Source organism: Pipistrellus hanaki (assembly GCF_964339955.1).
Source record: "Pipistrellus hanaki genome assembly, chromosome: 4".
In the NCBI taxonomy this organism is placed as follows: Eukaryota; Metazoa; Chordata; class Mammalia; order Chiroptera; family Vespertilionidae; genus Pipistrellus; species Pipistrellus hanaki.
The window spans coordinates 25,759,378-25,777,195 of NC_140506.1; the positions used below are offsets into that span (position 1 = coordinate 25,759,378).

The 17,818-nt window shown below is 44.4% G+C and overlaps 1 protein-coding gene across 1 annotated transcript; it reads right to left on the reverse strand.

Annotated features, from left to right (window-relative positions):
- Positions 1-206: 206 nt before the first annotated feature.
- On the reverse strand, positions 207-17,818 carry TRIP13 (thyroid hormone receptor interactor 13). Its single transcript, XM_084882066.1, has 13 exons — positions 17,553-17,818; positions 16,558-16,723; positions 13,302-13,431; positions 12,543-12,598; positions 11,724-11,814; positions 10,139-10,211; positions 6,938-7,001; positions 6,130-6,216; positions 5,744-5,850; positions 4,684-4,837; positions 2,649-2,761; positions 1,569-1,638; positions 207-1,143 (listed from the first exon to the last, which is right to left on the reverse strand). Exons 1-13 carry the CDS (start codon positions 17,642-17,644, stop codon positions 1,048-1,050), a joined length of 1,299 nt encoding a protein of 432 aa, XP_084738192.1. The 5' UTR covers positions 17,645-17,818; the 3' UTR covers positions 207-1,047.

Below are 17,818 nucleotides of genomic sequence, written 5' to 3' on the forward strand. Positions count from 1 at the left end.
CCGAGTGTGCCACGGCCTTGGGGGTCCTCCACCGTGCAGCCTGAATCCCTCCCACAGCTGTGTGTGCAGTTCCCATAAAACGGGCACAGCCTCTTCTGCCTTTATCCCCAAAGCATAAAACACGCTAAAAGTTAAGTAATTGTGTGAGCCATTTTTAAATAATATTCAAAGAGGATGGGAGTGGTAAGAGAAACAAAGCAAGAAAATTCTGGGGGGGGAAACTTTTAATACTTAAAAAGTTATATAACAAAAGGTAACACGTTTTTTTAAAAATGTATACAAAACACTAATATAAAATTTATTTTAGCATGAGATAAAAGCAAAACATAATATTCTGTGCAATATACCAATTACTGGTTTTTGTTTCACATCTGTTAATGTGAATTTTCACTTGAACTGTGGTAACGCTACGGAACTGAATGCAGGGAGAGGCGCTGCTGTACCTTTGCCTGCGCAGCTGAGAGCACCTGACACATGCGGGGGAACATCGAGGACTGCCTTCCCACCAGGAGGGCCACATCTGACTGCTGTGAATACTTTACCTAGAATTTTTTCTTGATTTCTGTAACACAGGAATAGCTTTTCCTTATGCATTAAATAGTCTTTGCAATGTCTGCACTAAGTAAAACAAGCTCACTGCAGATAGCAAGTGACATCTTCTATCTTAGTGATTTTTACAATTTTAATGCTATGACCAGATTCTTATTTACGGCAATGTAATTTCTCTTTTGTTTCCCTAACCTATATTAGTCATCATTTTTAAACAAAATTTGTAAACATTTTGTGTCCAATCAACTCCAGGCAGGATGAAACACATCTAGACAGTTCTTTTCAAAGAGATAACAGAACTTGAATTATCTCCCTTTAAAACAGTGAAAATGACAGGCCACCTGCCCTCTAACATGCATTTTAAAATATATAAATATGGCACTTTCTTTTAACAATGCTTGGCCCTGCAGGTCTATGCCACGTTGACACATTTCTGGGGAAGTGACCTCACTGTTCGCATCCATGATTTGAAAACCACAGGCGGGGAGCCCCGATCAATCAATCACAAGAGGAAAGCTTCTCTCTCTCTTCAAACTGCTTGTCCACCGCCAGAGACAGGGCCTGGAGGAAGCCCTCGATGGTGACGGTGGGAGCCTGGAAGGATAGAGATGAAGGAATTGAGGGGTGACCCTCGCCTTTGAGGGCCACTGGCAGCACTCACCCCTTCCATGACGCAGACATCAGAGAGGCAACTCCGGGCAGCTGTTCTGAGTGAGCTGGCCCAGGCCCGAGGGGCATGAGCACCTCTCAGAGGCTTGGATGTGAGCTCTGGATGGGCACAAGCAGAGACACACAGCACGACCACCTCCTCCCAAAGAGCTTGGTGGGGCCCCACCACTAAGGCACCCAGGCTAGCACCTCCTAGGCTCCAGGAGCCTGTCCCGTTAGAAACTGAGGTAAAAGAAGGCAGATATCCCAATGGTTTAAATGTGATTCCTAGCAAGGCCACACACTGCTGGACAGAGTGGATGGTAAAGAGAAAAGTACCCAGTGGTGGAGGGTGGCTGTGGAAGACTTACCTGAATGTACAGTGCATGAGCCAGAAAAGGGAGTTTTCTTAAGACACGGCCGCTGAGGCCCTCGCTCTTCCTGTGAATGTAAGTCAAGTTTGTGGATGTCAAGTGAACAATTATGTTTTAGGACTAGTTTTTCTACCCATCTCTGAATGTTCCTTCTCCCACAACCCCTTGAGGAGTCCTCAGCTACTGCTCCCAGTTGGGGAGGGTACAGATGTGCCACCTACAGGCACCGCTGTGCTCAGGGACCCAACCCCTGTCCAGTGGCATGGATTACCTCATATTTTTATTAATTTTTGCAGAAATTTCTGAACTACTCCCCTCTGTCCTATCTCAACTGGTTTAAATTTCTTCAACAAATAATTTTTAAAAATACCCTTTAGCCCAGCTGGTGTGGCTCAGTGGTTGAGCGCTGACTCATGAACATGGAGGTCACGGTTTGATTCCTGGTCAGGGAGGGCACTTTGCTTCTCAGCCTTTTGGCAACCAATCGATGTTATCTCTATCACACTGATGTTTCTCTTTCTCTTTCCCAATCTCCTTCCTCCCACTCTAAAAGTATTTATTTATTTATATATATATATATATATATATATATATATATATATATATATATATATATATAAAACAATAATACCATTCTTTATGTTATACCTTCATTCAAAACCTTCCGCCTTACGACCTCAGAATAAAGTTCAAACTCTGGTCAGAACTCAGAAGTTCTCCAGAATTGGCCCTCGGCAGCGCAACCCACCTAAGGTCCCTGCACCCATGGTGCCTGCGGCCTCACTGATTTCTCTCCAGTTTATCTGAATTCTTATTGTTCTTTGAGGCTCTGCCCCATTCTCTACCTTCTTTGATCCCAAAGCCGTCTTGAGAACTTGAAAGCACTAGCAGTCCTGGACCAGGAACCCAGGACAAGGGGGCTCCGAAGCTCCACCAGCCTGTGTATGATGACTTGCGGTTCAACTCTCTATCCTCTGACCCCCAAACCTCGACCCCAGACGGCTACAGTCAATTATGACACCCTATTACTACAGCAAATGGACTTTTCTTGGTTATAAAAATTAGGTCCATTCACACCTTGAAATTTCACTCAAAAGGAGGCTCAACTTTGATACGTTGTTTTCAATGAAGCCAATCATCTCCAGCTCTCGGAGGGTCAGCAGCTGCTGGCGAGGGTATATGATCTGACACTGGGAAGATAGGGGCAGAATGCATACGGTCAGTAACAGGACAGCACAGAGAGAGCAAGCACATCACATCTTATAAAATGCAAAAGGGCCATTTAACAAGTGCATGCACATCACTCCTCCCCAACACACATCTCCCTGATTCTTCAAACAAAGGCAAGAATACAAACAACAGAAACACGTCTCTGAAACCAGCAGTGGCCCGGCCTTTTCTATGCTTTTGGCCAAAATGTGTCCTCACCACGTCACATGTCAACATGGGAGTTCAGTCTGATATTTGGTTTCAAGGACATGACACAACCCACAGATGGCAGAGCTGGGCTTTGAAGCCAAGACTTCGCCTGCCTTTCAAGGAGGGTCTGTGTTTGCTGTTTCTAAGATAAGACTCTCATTTGGTGAATTGACACACCCAGGATCTGAGTCAGAGAGCACCTTGTAGACCACAAGCCTGCATGTTGGATGTTCTTTGCCAAGTAGCCACACTGGACTGTCAGACTGCCACCACTGAATGAATTTCAACATGAACTGTTTCGATTCAGGAACCAGGAGAGAGAAGAATGAAGGAAAGGCTTCCTCCGTACATTTTGGAGGTTTGATGAGGGTCATAGGTAAAATTAAGAGCAGGGTTTGAGCTCGATATATTTGGACCCCTGCCTAAGTGACTGACTACCTCAGGCTCCCTGCAGCCACCCGAGCTGCCCCTGCGGCCCCTCCATTAACAGGCACCGTCCTGCAGGCTTGTGCGAGGCTGGCAGACCTCAGGGTCTTGACAGAGAGGGCACAATCACATGTCAGCCTTCAGGACCAGCCAAATCTCCACTAGAGCATTGGAATAACCGAACTTCCTGTAATCTGTGCAAGAAGCTACCCCTGCCCACATGCTCAGCTCCCAGAAAAAGTCCATGCACCTGGCTGAACCTGAGAATATCTCTGGATTCAGAGCACAAGTGTGCATACGACACCACACTGAGGGCGATCTCCAGCAGGACCCGCCATTGCACTGCACAACATTTCTGATGGCAATTGGGGTCTCACATCAAAGCTTCCTAGGACCCTTATGCCTCTCCCACATCCCAGAAAAGTATGATGGAATGTGCATGCCAGGTCAGTCCTGACCCAGCTCTGAGCCCAGTCCTGAGCCCAGCTCTCCTGTCCCTGCCACAGGCTGTGTCATCTTTGTGGAGGATGTTGGGTCCAGATCTGTGGTGCCAGGAGGTGGCTGCAAAAGGGGATGGGGGGAGGGTGGGGGTGGTGATTCTACCCCATCAGTAATTACAATGATGCCTTACTATGATCACCAGGTAAATGTCCATTTGTTGGTTAGCTTGGTTACAGCGCATGTCCTCCCAGTGCCCAGAGCTCTTGGCACAAGGAACAGGTCAGGTCCCTGTTAGACTGAATTATCAGAGACTGTGAACATTGCTGCACTCACTGCTATCACCAGAACATGGGACCAAAGGGACATGAACACCGTAGCCGATGACAGGCTGTGAGAGTCTGTCTAATCAGGATGACTCCCTGTGAGATGATCTCCTGTCAGATGACCTCTCTGTCAATCAGGACCTCTACTGCTCTTCTTTCAGGGATGGAAAATGAGGCTCAGAGAGCGGGTCACTTGCAAAGGCCATCAGAACCAGAACTTGTCAGGAATGCTGACCACAGCCCATACATTTCCTACCCATTCATCGCCTGCAGGTAAATCAAACAACCACGATGATCATTTTGTGCCAAAAAAGCAAAAATACTGAGTCAGTGGCCATGATTTTGACCATTAATGCAACCTGCCAGATATAACAAACTGATTTTTCAATCTAAAGAAATGGTTAATGCCTTGTAAAAATACCTTATCCTATATTCAAACTATTTTAAGCTATGGAATTTAAAAAATATATAAAATCTAATGGTAAGAGAAAAAAACAAAGCACCTTCATCAGTTCTTCCAAACAGGAGAGGTAGATTTTGAAGATGGCTGCGGCAGAGGGGGGCCCGATATACTGCCTGATGTCAGCCCTGTCCACGAAGGCCACGTCGATCCTCTCCGTGATGTTGGAAGTGGTCAGTATTACCACGTTGGAGTGCCTGGAGGCAGAGGAGCGAGGACCAGTCAGCCAGTGCCTGTGACTTGATTATACCCTACCCTACACAGGGATTGTCAGGAGCTGCCTGAAGGTTCTGGGCACTTAGCTTCATTCAGCTAGCTATCCTTCCTATCCCAATACCAGCCCATGAGGCCTCCTGAGATCCTCCAACTCTTGAGCTCCTGGCCACACACAGTGTGCCAGTCCAACTCTCTGGGGACCTTTGCTCTGGTCACTTCTCTGCCCTCTGGAAAGCTCTCCTAGACATCTGCTGGCTGTTTCCTTACTTCTTTCAATTGTGATAAAGATCTAATCTCTGAGGGCATCTCTGACTGCTCCATCTCCTGACCCCTCCCCCATTAACTACACCCCATCTGCCTAGGCACAGCATACAACTGCTCATCACACAGCTATCGACAATTATGAAGCAGTCTTAAAATCCTCTTTACCAGCTGCTTTCCCCTCTAGCTTCCAAATTCCAAGAGCCACTACTGCCACTCTGCTCTCCAACCTGGGCTGGCACAAGGTGCCTTGGGAAGCATGCTTCCCAGCCTGGCAGGCTTGAGCATAGGGGCAGTGCTGCCCTCAGGGACTGTGGTCAGCATACAGATGGCTCACAGGCAGCTGTGTAGCCAGGGAGCATCTAGGATCAGCTTCACCTGGACTCTGGCAACAGGTGTGTAGCCCTCACAGGGTGAACAGGGTGAGCCAAACAAGAGCAGAGATGGGAGTTTGACATGCTTGCTGAACAGGCTTATAGCTGAGGAGCAAAAGGCTTTACCACATAGCTTAAGGGTGCAGTGGCTATGCCATCTGGGTTTGTATAAGTGCCTCTCTGATGTTCATTCAACAAAATCACCTAACAATGCATGTACCCCCATCGTTAAGTGGCACATGACTGTAGTACCTTTTAATTTGATCGATTTGGGTCAAGACAGCGTTGACCACACGGATGGCATCTGAAGGCTCGGTGCCTGCCCTGCAGGCATTGCGGGAAGCTGTGAGGCTCTCCACCTGTGGGGACAGAGCAATGAAAAAATTACAGCACCTGGCCCCACAGGGCAGCCGCGGAACATGTGAATGAGCAAGTGAATGAACAAATGAATGGGTGTCAGGTGTCCAGGTGTGCCAGGAGCTTAACATGTGGGATGGCAAAGAGGGCAGGGCTGCATGAAACAGTGACTGCCCGATGGAGGCTGGGCTGAGCGAGGGGCTGGCTGCGCCCTGGCAGCAGTAAGAGGCGCTCAGTCTTGAATTTCCTCCACCACAGGTTTAATGCATGAACATGCCTACCTCGTCAATCAGGACGAACACCAGAGCGTCCTTGTCGTCAATCAGATCCTGGATCTTCTGGAACATCTTAGTTACTAGCTTGCCACTCTGGAACCAAAACACTCAGTGTTGACTTGTACTCATCATGCTGCCTGGTGCATACCTGTCCCTACCCGGCATCACTCTGACCCCAGGTACCCCTGCCATTTCCTGACAGCCCTTGAAGAACTCCCTAATCAGAGAAGCCAGGTCTGCAGGGGTGGAGGTAAAGCCAAATGCCCTCTTTCCCTGCTTCATGTGCCAGGACAGAGACTTGAGTCCACAAACTCCTGTCCAGGGGCCACATGGCTCACTGTCTGTTTTCTTACTTTCCCACTGTCCCCACGACTGGGAATGAGATGAATCACGGGTGCCAAGATGCAAACCAGCCAGGCACACTCCTTATGGACACTCCCTGTTCCTACTCCAAGCTACCATAAGGGCCCATTGACAGGACTGCCTGCGGCAGAACACTTCAGAAGCGAGGGATATTGTAATGTCACCTTGTCCAAGTCCCTCAGTTCACAGATGGCAGAAAGAGGCTCAGAACTCTGAGTGCATGCTCAGCTGAGGGGTGCAGTCCAGGTGAGAACTCAGGATGCCCTCCCTCCTCAGACAATGGTGATAGTCATTTGTTGTACCCAGGCTTTCAGGCCTCATACTATTTCCAAGTAACTGCTTAGCTCTGAAAGTTTCCTCTGACCATAAAGTCAGATGCACAGAAAGTTTGCCTAATATACAGGCCATCTTTTCAACTAAATGATTGACAATCTAGAGAACTAAAACTTACTTCTGAAAACCACTTAGAAAAGAGGCTGTGGCTATTTATTTCAATTAGTTGGCCATACCGGTACCTAGGATTAAAGAAAAAAAAAAAAAAAGAGTTAAGACAATTACTTTACAAATTAGTCCTCTGGCAACCCCAGTGGCAGCACTTTTGCTCATTAAATACAACACCTCTCAGCTGCCCAGTGTGGTGAGCATTACTAACACATCATTATAATTACTGACAAAGAACTGAGGTACCCAGTAGTCTGCATTCTAACTAGTATGAAAAATCTAAAAGAATGCAACCAACAGTTCTGGTTGAAGCAAATTAAGTTTTTCAAACTGAATATCTTCATTTGAATTAAAACAACAGTAGAATTCCTCTCAGGTTTAATTTACTTATAATTTAATTTATTTTTTAAAAGTACTACTGGTACTAATAAGCAAACAAATCTACGTAAACAAGCATCAGAGGTTTTACCTGGCGTTGAATATTTTTTCCTCCTTCCACAAAACCTTAAAAACTGTAACAATTTACTTTCCAACACAAATTCTAGCACCGTGGATACTCAGATGGCAAAAAGTGAACCTAACACACATACTGAATGGCATCAGCAGTAATCCTGCAGCCACTCAGGAGGCAGCTGAGAGGTCTGGACACACTTACTAATAGTTCTGACTAGAATCCTACAGGAAACCAGACTGAGGCAGGACAGGAGCTGACTCCCAGGTCCTCTCCAGTGTCTTTCATGTTGAAAGTCCACATAAGGAAAAGAATTACTTTCAAATTTAAAAAAGAGACTTTACATTTAAAAAAGAAAAGATCACTTACTAATTCTGTTCACAAAAGAGGAGAGGGAAGACAGACAACGTAACAAAATAAAGACTGGGTTGAGTATCAAACAGAGTTATACATTATCAGACTTTTGTACAGTCATGTGTCATTTAATGAGGGGACACATTTGAGAAATGCATAGGGAGGCGATTTCCTCATTGTGAGAGCTTTACAGAGGCACTTACACAGAGGCTCTTGGTAAACACAAAGTATATGATCCAGCACAACACCACACACACACACACACCCTGCACTGTTTTATAGCAAACTCTTTTTATAAGTAGAAAGAGTACACTGTAAATAAAAAGTATAACAACAGAAAGTATACACACTAAATACTTAAGCCCGTAACATAGTTGTTTATTATCATTTTCAAAAAATATGTATTGTACATAACTGTATGTGCTGTACTTTTATACAACTGGCAGCTCAATGTGTTTGTTTACACCAGCATCAGCACAAACACACGAGTAATGTGTTGTGCTCTGATGTTATCATGGCTTCAGTGTCACTAGCCCATAGGAATTCTGCAGCTCCATTATAATCTTATGGGACCATCATCATGTATGCAGCCAGTTGTTGACCAAAAAGTAGTCATACCATGCATGACTGTGCTAGGAAAACTTCTATTTCTTGTAACAACATTTTCACTCTGTGGTGTTTTTGAAAACTGCCCATAGAGATCTTTAAAACACAGATGCATTTAAAAAAATAAATAAATAAATAAAATAAAATAAAACACAGATGCATTTTAATATGTCAAGACAAAGGCCAAGTTGCTAAGCATAAAATAAAGGCTTGAAATAAAGCAATTTCCCTATGAAAAAATACAAGACATTTTGAAAAGAAAGTAGATATTTAAAAGTAAATCTCATAGAATTCCCTTTTCTAAAGCCAAATGGGAGTAACAGATACCAGATTTATATTGTGCCTTCACCAACTAGACTACTTGACTGCATAAATGAAGCAACTTCAATGAAGGGCACTGGACAACAGGCACCAGAGGACTGTGACCTGAGACAAGGAAATAAATTGGTACTACAATCATCCGGCTCTCTGTGTGGAGAAGACATAAGAAGAACTCAACCACGATGCTGAATTGAGGAGACAGAGGTCTGAAGTCCAGAAGGCAGGAAGCTTTTCAGAAATAAAGCATCAGAAATCACCCTGATGTTCCTTCAAGTCTTTACTGAACAATTGGATGTCTAGGAGCAGGGAAATCCATGAGGCTCTCCAGACCTGTGAGCTAAACGGTTCCCGGTGATCACACGGACTGGCTATGTTCAAGTTCCCAACAGCCAAAGCAGAGAATACTTGTTACTCATTCAAGGTGTTCAACTGAGACCCCAGGAGGGGCCTCCTGGAGAACACCTAGATCCCTAATAAAGTTTAAAAACAAACCTCAAAAGGATCACAACAAATCACAAGTAACAGAAATGCCTATCAGAACAAGACCCAGCAGCCTTTGGAGAACCCAGACACTTCAGATCGCAATGTCTGCATTCCAACAGAAATTACCTGACATGCCAAGGGCAAAAAACGTGACCTGTAACCAGAAGAAAAATCAGTCAATAGAAAGACTCAGAAATAATGATTATGGAGTTAGTCGACAAGAACATTAAAATAACTATTATACAATTGATCAAGGATTTTAACAGAACATAAGTAAAAAGTATAAAAGGAACCAAATGGCACTTCAGAGAAAAAAATACTCACTATCCAAAATGAAAATTTCTCTGAATGGAATTAAAAGCAAATTAGATACTGCAGGAAACTATCCAAAGTGAAACACAGACAGAAAAAGTTTAAAACCTGAAAAAAAACAAAACAAAAAGGTATACCAGTGGCCTCTGGGATAACATCACAGTCTAAGTTGCAAATCAATGGGCTCCCAGAAAAAGGGCCGAGGGGAGACTAGGAAAATTAGTTGAGAAAATAATGGCCAACTATTTTTCAAATGTGATGACACCATAAATTCCAAAACAGACAGAACTCAAGGAGAAACAGACAAATTCACCATTAGAAGCTTGGCCATTCCTTTCCAGTAAGTGATAGAACATCAGACTAGACTATCAGCAGGGACATCAAGTACCCTGAGCTGACATCCATGAAGCATTCTACCCAACAACAGCAGAAACATGTTCTTTGAAGTGCACATGGAACTGGTCCACAGGACAGAACACGAGCTGGTTACTAAGCAAGTCTCCATAAATTTAAAAAGATTGAAGTCATAACTCAAGACTATGTTTAGTACAGAGGAAATATTTTACAATGAAAGACAGGGACCTACTATTCAAGTAAAGTTATTAAACAGACAGCTTATGCTATTATAAAGGAAAAGCAGGGAATCTCATTCCCACTACTCTCCTCTCTCAAATCACCAGTTACCTGCTTGAAAGTCGAATGGTCAATTTCTGGGCCAATGCTCTACACAGGGATGTTTTTCCAGTTCCTGGAGGACCTGGGACAAAATTTAAGCAAATACGTGTTTAAATCAGTGTTATGACAAATTTCTTAAAACCACGGTAATTGTATTTTCCACAGAATACAAAATAAGAAGCAGAGAGCTCAATACTATGAATATTATTACAAGCACTGCTTATTAACACACAAAGAAGTCTGCTAGCAAAGTGCCTTAAAGTATTACCAATACTGTACACTTTAAAAGTCTTTTTTCCTACTTTGAGTTTAACTTGTGCTTCTCATCTTAGCATCCACTGCCCCTGACATAAGCCCTGCTTCTGGGCCGAGGGGCTGGCTCAGCTCTCTGAGTTGCAGTGCATTTCCTGGTCTATGGCTTCGCCAACACCTCCTTGTCCCCACGTCATCTATGAAGTTTACTTAGTAAGGCATCTCTCAAAAGTCAAACCCACCTTTCTTGCTAATCATCAGGACTCTTAGGCACTGAAACTTGCTGTGTCTGCAGCCCACAGCAGCACCGTCTTTCACTATGGCTATTTCTACACCGGCCCGCACCCCATACTAAACCAGAGGATGAAGGCAAGGGACCTTGATTGTACAGCCTCTTGCTCTGTGTGTCACCTAACATGCCTTGCAGAAGTTCTGAGGTGACCAATGTAGAAGAACAAACGCATCTAGTAGAAAATGCTGGTACAGCCGAGACCGGTTTGGCTCAATGGATAGAGCGTCGGCTTGGGGACTGAAGGGACCCAGGTTCGATTCCGGTCAAGGGCATGTACCTTGGTTGCGGGCATATCCCCAGTAGGGGGTGTGCAAGAGGCAACTCATCGATGACTCTCTCTCATCGATGTTTCTAACTCTCTATCTCTCTCACTTCCTCTCTGTACAAAATCAATAAAATATATTTTTTTAAAAAAAGAAAAGAAAATGCTGGTACATTCAAATGACTTTTTGCAAGCATTTTTAATAACGAAAAAGAAAATATATAATAAGTTCTAAATGAAAGAATTGAAATACTTATTGATTGCCTACTCTGATACTGGTATCAGGATAATGTGCAGAGATATCTGCTTTTTAAAAGGTGTATACAACTGTACAATCTTAACTGGTATAAAAAGGCTGATTACTCTGTGCTCCTAAACTAAGAAAAATACCCCCTATCTTTCTCTGGGAAGAACCAGACAAGATTTCTGTAAAGTATGGTTTTGCAGCTTACTGCTCACAAAGCAAAGCTCGAAGAATGCTACAAAGAAATACCAGGCAATTTATTTCCCAAGGAATTTACGATCAGTTGGGAGAAATAAGAGTTAATTGAAATGTTTAATAATAATATAAAAAGTCACAAGGCAGTAATTGGGTAGCTGCCAGACAAATGGTCAAGTAACAAATGCCCAGAATAATGTCAGCTGCATCGGCTTCATGGAGAAGGAACATTCTAGGACAACTCTGGCTCCACCAGAATGAAACTGCTGTAACTCCTCCCAGAAGGACAAGGTACAAGTACAACCTGACATCACAGCCTTCCCTGTACATGTAACCTCGCATGCCTTACCGTGAAGCAGCACCACCCGGTTCCAGGTGATGAGATTGCTGTCAACATTCCTGTCTGAAAACAGTAACGCTGTCATCACATAATCGAGGAGCTGAGTGAAGAAAGGAAACATGCAGATAAAGAAGCTAACAGGCACAGGCTCTCACTCTGTGCTCCTGCGCAGGCAGCAGGGACAGGAGCAAGGCAGCCCTCCATAGAAACCACAACCAGACACTTCCTGGATACATCACAAGCTTTCATTTTAGAAGGTAACTTAAAGAAGATGAGGCTAGCTGCTGGATATTACTATTACAAGCATAAAGATAAACAAATATTTTAATGACTAGATTACACAAAAGGGACTTATCAAGTAGGACTACGCTCCTTCCTCTGGGCTGACATAGCAGTAGGCAAGCACTCAACACACTTACTACAATATAACAGTCAGGACTCCCTCCTCTCACTGTGGCTGCCCAGAGCAGCCTGGGAGACCAGGATAGACTTCCAGTATCCCCCCCAGTGTGCAGAAGGACTCCTCCCTTAAAAGCGGTTTAGACGTGCTGGTACTTGCTCCATTCTGCCAACCTGCTCTGTCTGCAGTGTTCCCTTCAGCCCCCGTAGTTCTTCACATTTGGCACCCTCCCACTTCCCTCTCGGGGATGCCCCAGAGACCAACTCCATGTGGGAGCAGTAGCAGAGGACGGACATGTAGGATATCAGCTGCTAGCAGGCAGTGGCTCCCAAAAAGCTATTTCAGTCAAAGAGTTCTGAGTTGTTAGCAACACAATAGTGACTCTACTTCAAACAAGGGGGCCTTTTGGGGAAAAAAGTGAAACTTACATGAGATTTGACTTCCACATCATACACCAGGCTGTCCCACAGCCCATGGAATTCAGCTGTGACAAAATGAAACAAAAACTTAACTTTAGGAAGCAAGCATTACACCTACCAGCAAGATCTGCCCTGAGCCACCGATGATCTCCCCTGCTCCACACTGGCATGCTAAGATTCTGATTAAGGGGAAGTTAAATTTTTAAAAACTGTCTTAAAATTAAATATGTAAAATAAATGTCAGCTATGTAGGACTTTTAACAGGTAATTAACTGGGTAAGAATTACTTTTTGTCATGTTGTTACATACAGCCATCTCTTGTGGACAGACTCTAATCCAGACTCTAATCCACCACTCTCCCTGTAGATCAACACTTGGGCAAGGCAGAGCAGCGGGTCTAGTTCAGCAATTAGGACATCAGGCATAAAACTTGATGACTAAGTTAACCCCAGGACTCTGCCTATAAAAACACATTGGCAAGTCCACGAATTAGCATCGAGACAGTAGGAGGAAGGAGTGGTCCAGCAGGACTGACCAAGTGGACAGGAAGGAAGAGAATGGTCCCTTTCTCAATGAACACCATCTGTGAGGAATCAGTGCAAAGGAACTCTCTACTTTCCTCTTTTGTAAGATATAAAATACCTTACAATCCTACAAAACAAATGAACAAAAACCTCTCTGGTTAACTGACTTGGAAAATCTGAGATTATGCCATCCTCTGACCTTGTGGACTCAGCATGTTTTATCTACTGTTATTATCACACCTACCTGCGGGCAGAACCCAATGATTTGCTGCAATTATATTTTCTGTCTCTTCTTCCAAATTTTCACTGGTGGGGCCATCTTCATTTAGGTGGAAGATGTGAAGTGCAATAGTGCATACACTCAAATCGATGGGCTGTGATGAGAAAGAAAATCAAATAAGTCTACACAAATGGAAAAATCACTTACTTTTCAATTCTAATATCCAATTTGAACCTTAAAGTCCAAAAATAAAGATTGAAGGTGATGTTAACAGAAAAAAAGTCTATTACTTCAGAGTCAGGATTAGCTCTTTTAAATGTGTTTATCCCTCCCTCCCCTTTTGGTGTATGACATCTATTTGAAGAAACAACTTTATTGTTTTTATAATTATAAAAGTAACACACTTGTTAAAAATTGCAATTATAGAATGAAGAATGTCAAAGTTGCCCAGCATGGCTCAGTGGTTGAGCGTCCACGGTTAGATTTCAGGTCAGGACACATGCCTGGGTTGTAGGTTCGATTCCCAGTATAGGGCATGCAGGAGGCAGACGATCAGTGATTCTTTCTCATCACTGATGTTTCTATCCCTCTCTCCCTCCTTTCCTCTATCTGAAATCAATAAAAACATTTTAAAAAATGTCAAAATCCCCTACAATCAATCTCCTAAATGTTAGCCTATAATACATCCACATACATCTGACTCAAAAGTAATTCTATCAGTTTCCTAATCACGCTTTTCCCAGTTACTAGAGCTAGGAGACATTTTACATCAGTAGATAGAAATACCATTCTCTTTCATGGTTATAGCATATTGGGTGTGAATATATCAGACATTTAACCAATCTCTAATAAACAGTTGAAATATTTTGATAGCTAAGGTGGCATGGTTTTGGAACCAGTGTGCCCATGAGGCCTTCCTGACTCCCCAGCATCCAGACAATGACAGAGGAAGCCCTTTCTTCAGAGGGTGGGTTCTCAGTTCATATCCTGGGAGTCACTCCTTGAGCCATAGCTAGAACTTGCTGCTCTCTACAATCTACCTCGCATTCATCTTACATTACCCAAATGTTTCCCGTTATTTAAAAGATTAAAAATGGCAGCAGAGTAGGCGGATGTTGCACAGACATGCTCCCAGAAACAGACTGGAATTACAACTAAAATACAGAAAAACTTCCCGAATAATCAATGGAAAACTCGTTGGAGAGAATCCTGATACCTGAAGACCACAAGTGGAGACCACATAGAGACTATTGAAGAGGTGGAGGCGCAAAAGGGCTGGCCTGGCAACCACAGACAGCAACTGAAGTTCCTGAGAGATATCTCAGCTGTGGGGTGTTGCCACTGACAACTCTGTGATCCAATCCCCAAGCTGGGCCCCCCAGCAGCAAGCACCAGAACTGAGAAGGGCACCCACATAACATCTGGCTGTGAAAAGCAGCAGGATTACTATCTGCTAGGGAGTAACAGCTGGAAATTCAAGCATCCTCTTAAAGGGCCAACACACAAAATTCCCTGTGGAGTCACCCACCATGTGCTCCAGCAGGAAGGGCAGAGTGGATTGGAGCTGTGTGAGCAGAAGCCAGGGTTGGAGACTCAGGGGTTAGAGCTCACAAGGTAGAAACCCCTAGTTTCCTGTGTTGAATCATTCCCTTACGAGTGGAGGACACCTTTCCTACACAGACATTTCTTTTCAGGCAGCCTTGCCTGGGGGAAGACAGTTGGCCCACCCAATTGGAAAACACCTTTCCCTGAGGTCACTTAAGAGTCTAAAAATAACAGCCAGAAGCAACTGCTCCATCTTACTGAGAAAATAAATAAATAAATAAATAAATAAATAAATAAATAAATAAAAGCAACACTGGACACTCCTGAGGATGATTGTCCTGTGGCAATTCAAGTCAGCATCCTATCAGATGGTAGGCAGAGGTGGTCTCTGAAGGCTTTGAGTATTTGCCTGATCTAATTAGTCAGAAACAGCATTTGACACTGTCCTGCACTAGAGATTGAGAGGTATAGCAAATGTACCTAATACCTAGACACAAATCCAAACAGGCAGCCAAAATGAGGATACAAAGAAACAACCCCCAAATAAAAGAACAAAAGAATTCCCCAGAAGAGATAAATGAAATAGAGATAAGAAATTTATATGAAAGAGTTCGGAGTAATGATGGCAAAGATGCTTAACAGCATGAGAAAAGATATAGCAACTATAAAAACAGAAATAAAGCATGGCATTGCACAAATAAAGAACACATTGGAAAGATAGTTAAAATATTTCTAATTGCTAGCTATTATTAACAATAATATTTGTTCATATATCTCTACAAAATTACATACTTATATGTTAAGATAAGTTCCTTGAGGTGAATCTGCAGTCAAAGATGAGAACATTAAAATGTTTAGTGGTTAGCACCCATGTCTTCCAGCTATACTGTGCTACCTGTCCCTCCACAGCACTGCTGGAAAGCTCTCCAGTTCCCCTCAGCTGGCCAAAATCTAGTACAATGACATAAAATCTCAGTGTAGATAAAACTCCAACAATGCCACAAAAATCGGACAGCCAAACGACCTTCCAGATGAAGCCAGGGCTGTGAGGGCTGAGGCAGCCACCACAGCTGTGAGGGCCGAGCCCCTTGAACAAATTCTGTGCAGTGGGCCTCTAGTATAAGAACGAAGAGGTCCACCATATAAGTTTTATTTTAGTGTCTTATCAAATTCTTCCAAATTGGTTCTTTGTAAGACAGAAACCATCCAGGTATCAGTAATGTGAAGCACACACTTCGGGTTGTTTTTACTCTGGTGCTAGAACTGCCCCAATGCATCCACACTGTCATACAAAGTTCTTCTTAGCTCCCACACATGAACAGGTGAGGCAGTCCATATGCTGGACTAAGTGAAGAGATTCAAGAAGACAAGCCCATTTCTCTGTTGCCCCAGCATGTCCTATGGTCCTAATACATTCTGAGCACTCCATAAATTTTGTTGACAGAAAGGTTAAGAGAGAAGGCACATAAGCCTCATCAGCACAGCCCACTATTCTTGGTGCTGCCTTCTAATTCCTGGTTTCCAATCTCTCCCGACTGTCCTGACAGCAGGCTGGCAGTGGGGCCACGTCTATTCCCAGCACCTGCCAGAGAACCAGTACTTATTTGATAGTCAAACTAACAGGTAAGCAAAGTTTCTGAAATAACTATCAAAGCAGCAAGCAGACATTCATGGCAACAACTTTCTATTTAGCTAATGGTTAACTGTTTCTTGGCACAGGGAATGAGTAACTTACCTGTGGGTCTTTAACCTTTAATTCTGTGTCAACAATAGACACAGACTGCACATTTCTGGTCAGAAAAGGATCATCAAACTCAGTCCACGTGTAATCACCAAACACAATATTATGTCTGTTAAGTAGCTTTCTAACACTCAGCTTTATATCTTCTTTTTTTGCCGTGCTGGACAAACAAAACACAAAGGTCAGTTCTAAGTTAAAAAACACACACCAAGATTTTAACACTTAAAAATAAAAAAAGAAACTGGGGCATACATAAGAAAGTGCAGTAGTGCAGAGTACAGGAGGGAGTGGGCCTGCCAGGGGATCAAACTAGAGCCACTCCTTGCCTGCCAGCTGTGGAACCTGGGGAGCAGCTCACCTGGTGCCTCATCTCTTCATCAGATAAAGGGGGCAGTACACCGGACTTGTTTGGAGATTGTCAATAAATTCAAAGTGTTGAGGACAATGCCTAGCATATAGTAAGCACTCAATAAATGTTGGCTATTCCTATTGTTAGTGAAAGAAGGAAAGCCCACCGCTGTGGGGACACGTCAGGAATTTGCATTTTAACAAGCGCCCAAGGCTGGTATTCACACTAAGAAAACCGAACACTTCAGGCTTGGCATTCAAGGCTCCACTCAGCCCACCTTGCCACCTGATGGCCCACGCTGACTGGTTCTGAGATTACACCAAGGTGTGCGATCAATGTGGTATATGCCTCCTTGCAGGAAAGAGCCTGAGAAATGCTGGCTCCAATGACAGTATCTGTATTTCCGCTAGAATTGAGAGCTCTGAGTATCTGGCCCATCCTAGCTTCCAGCTTTCCCAGGGCTGCGCCCGGCTGGGCTCAGCGTGGGTCCCGTTCAGGGCCGGGCCTGATGGTCAGGTCCGTGTCCGGCGCAGTGGGCTCCAGTGGAAGTCTGGGCCGAGTGTTGTCCGTGGGCGCCACACAGAGGCCGAATCGGCTCAGACCTACCCGGGTCCCACGGGGTCTGGCCAGGCCGGCTTACCTGCCTCTCCGCTGGTGCACCTCCACATGGATGGACGGCGTCTCGGGCACGCAGGGCAGCGCCTGCTTCAGGTCGCCCACGGCCTGGTCCATAGCACCGTCGCCGCTGCCAGGAGCAGCGGGTACCAGGCCCGATCGTGGCCGCCGCCTGACACCCGGCGCCACCACCACGTCCACGTCCACCTCTTCCTCCACAGCTGCCCAAAGGACCGACTAGCCCAGCCCGAACTTCGAATCTGCCGCGCGCAGCGCGCCCTCCCCTGACCC

Excerpts from the sequence above, each read along its gene's own strand:
- TRIP13 (XM_084882066.1), bottom strand. The coding sequence starts at position 17,644 with ATGGACCAGGCCGTGGGCGACCTGAAGCAGGCGCTGCCCTGCGTGCCC. Across the intron at positions 5,851-6,129 it reads TGTTCGTCCTGATTGACGAG|GTGGAGAGCCTCACAGCTTC; the intron begins GTAGGCATGTTC and ends CTGTCCCCACAG. Across the intron at positions 1,639-2,648 it reads CTTTTGAGTGAAATTTCAAG|GAAGAGCGAGGGCCTCAGCG; the intron begins GTGTGAATGGAC and ends TTACATTCACAG.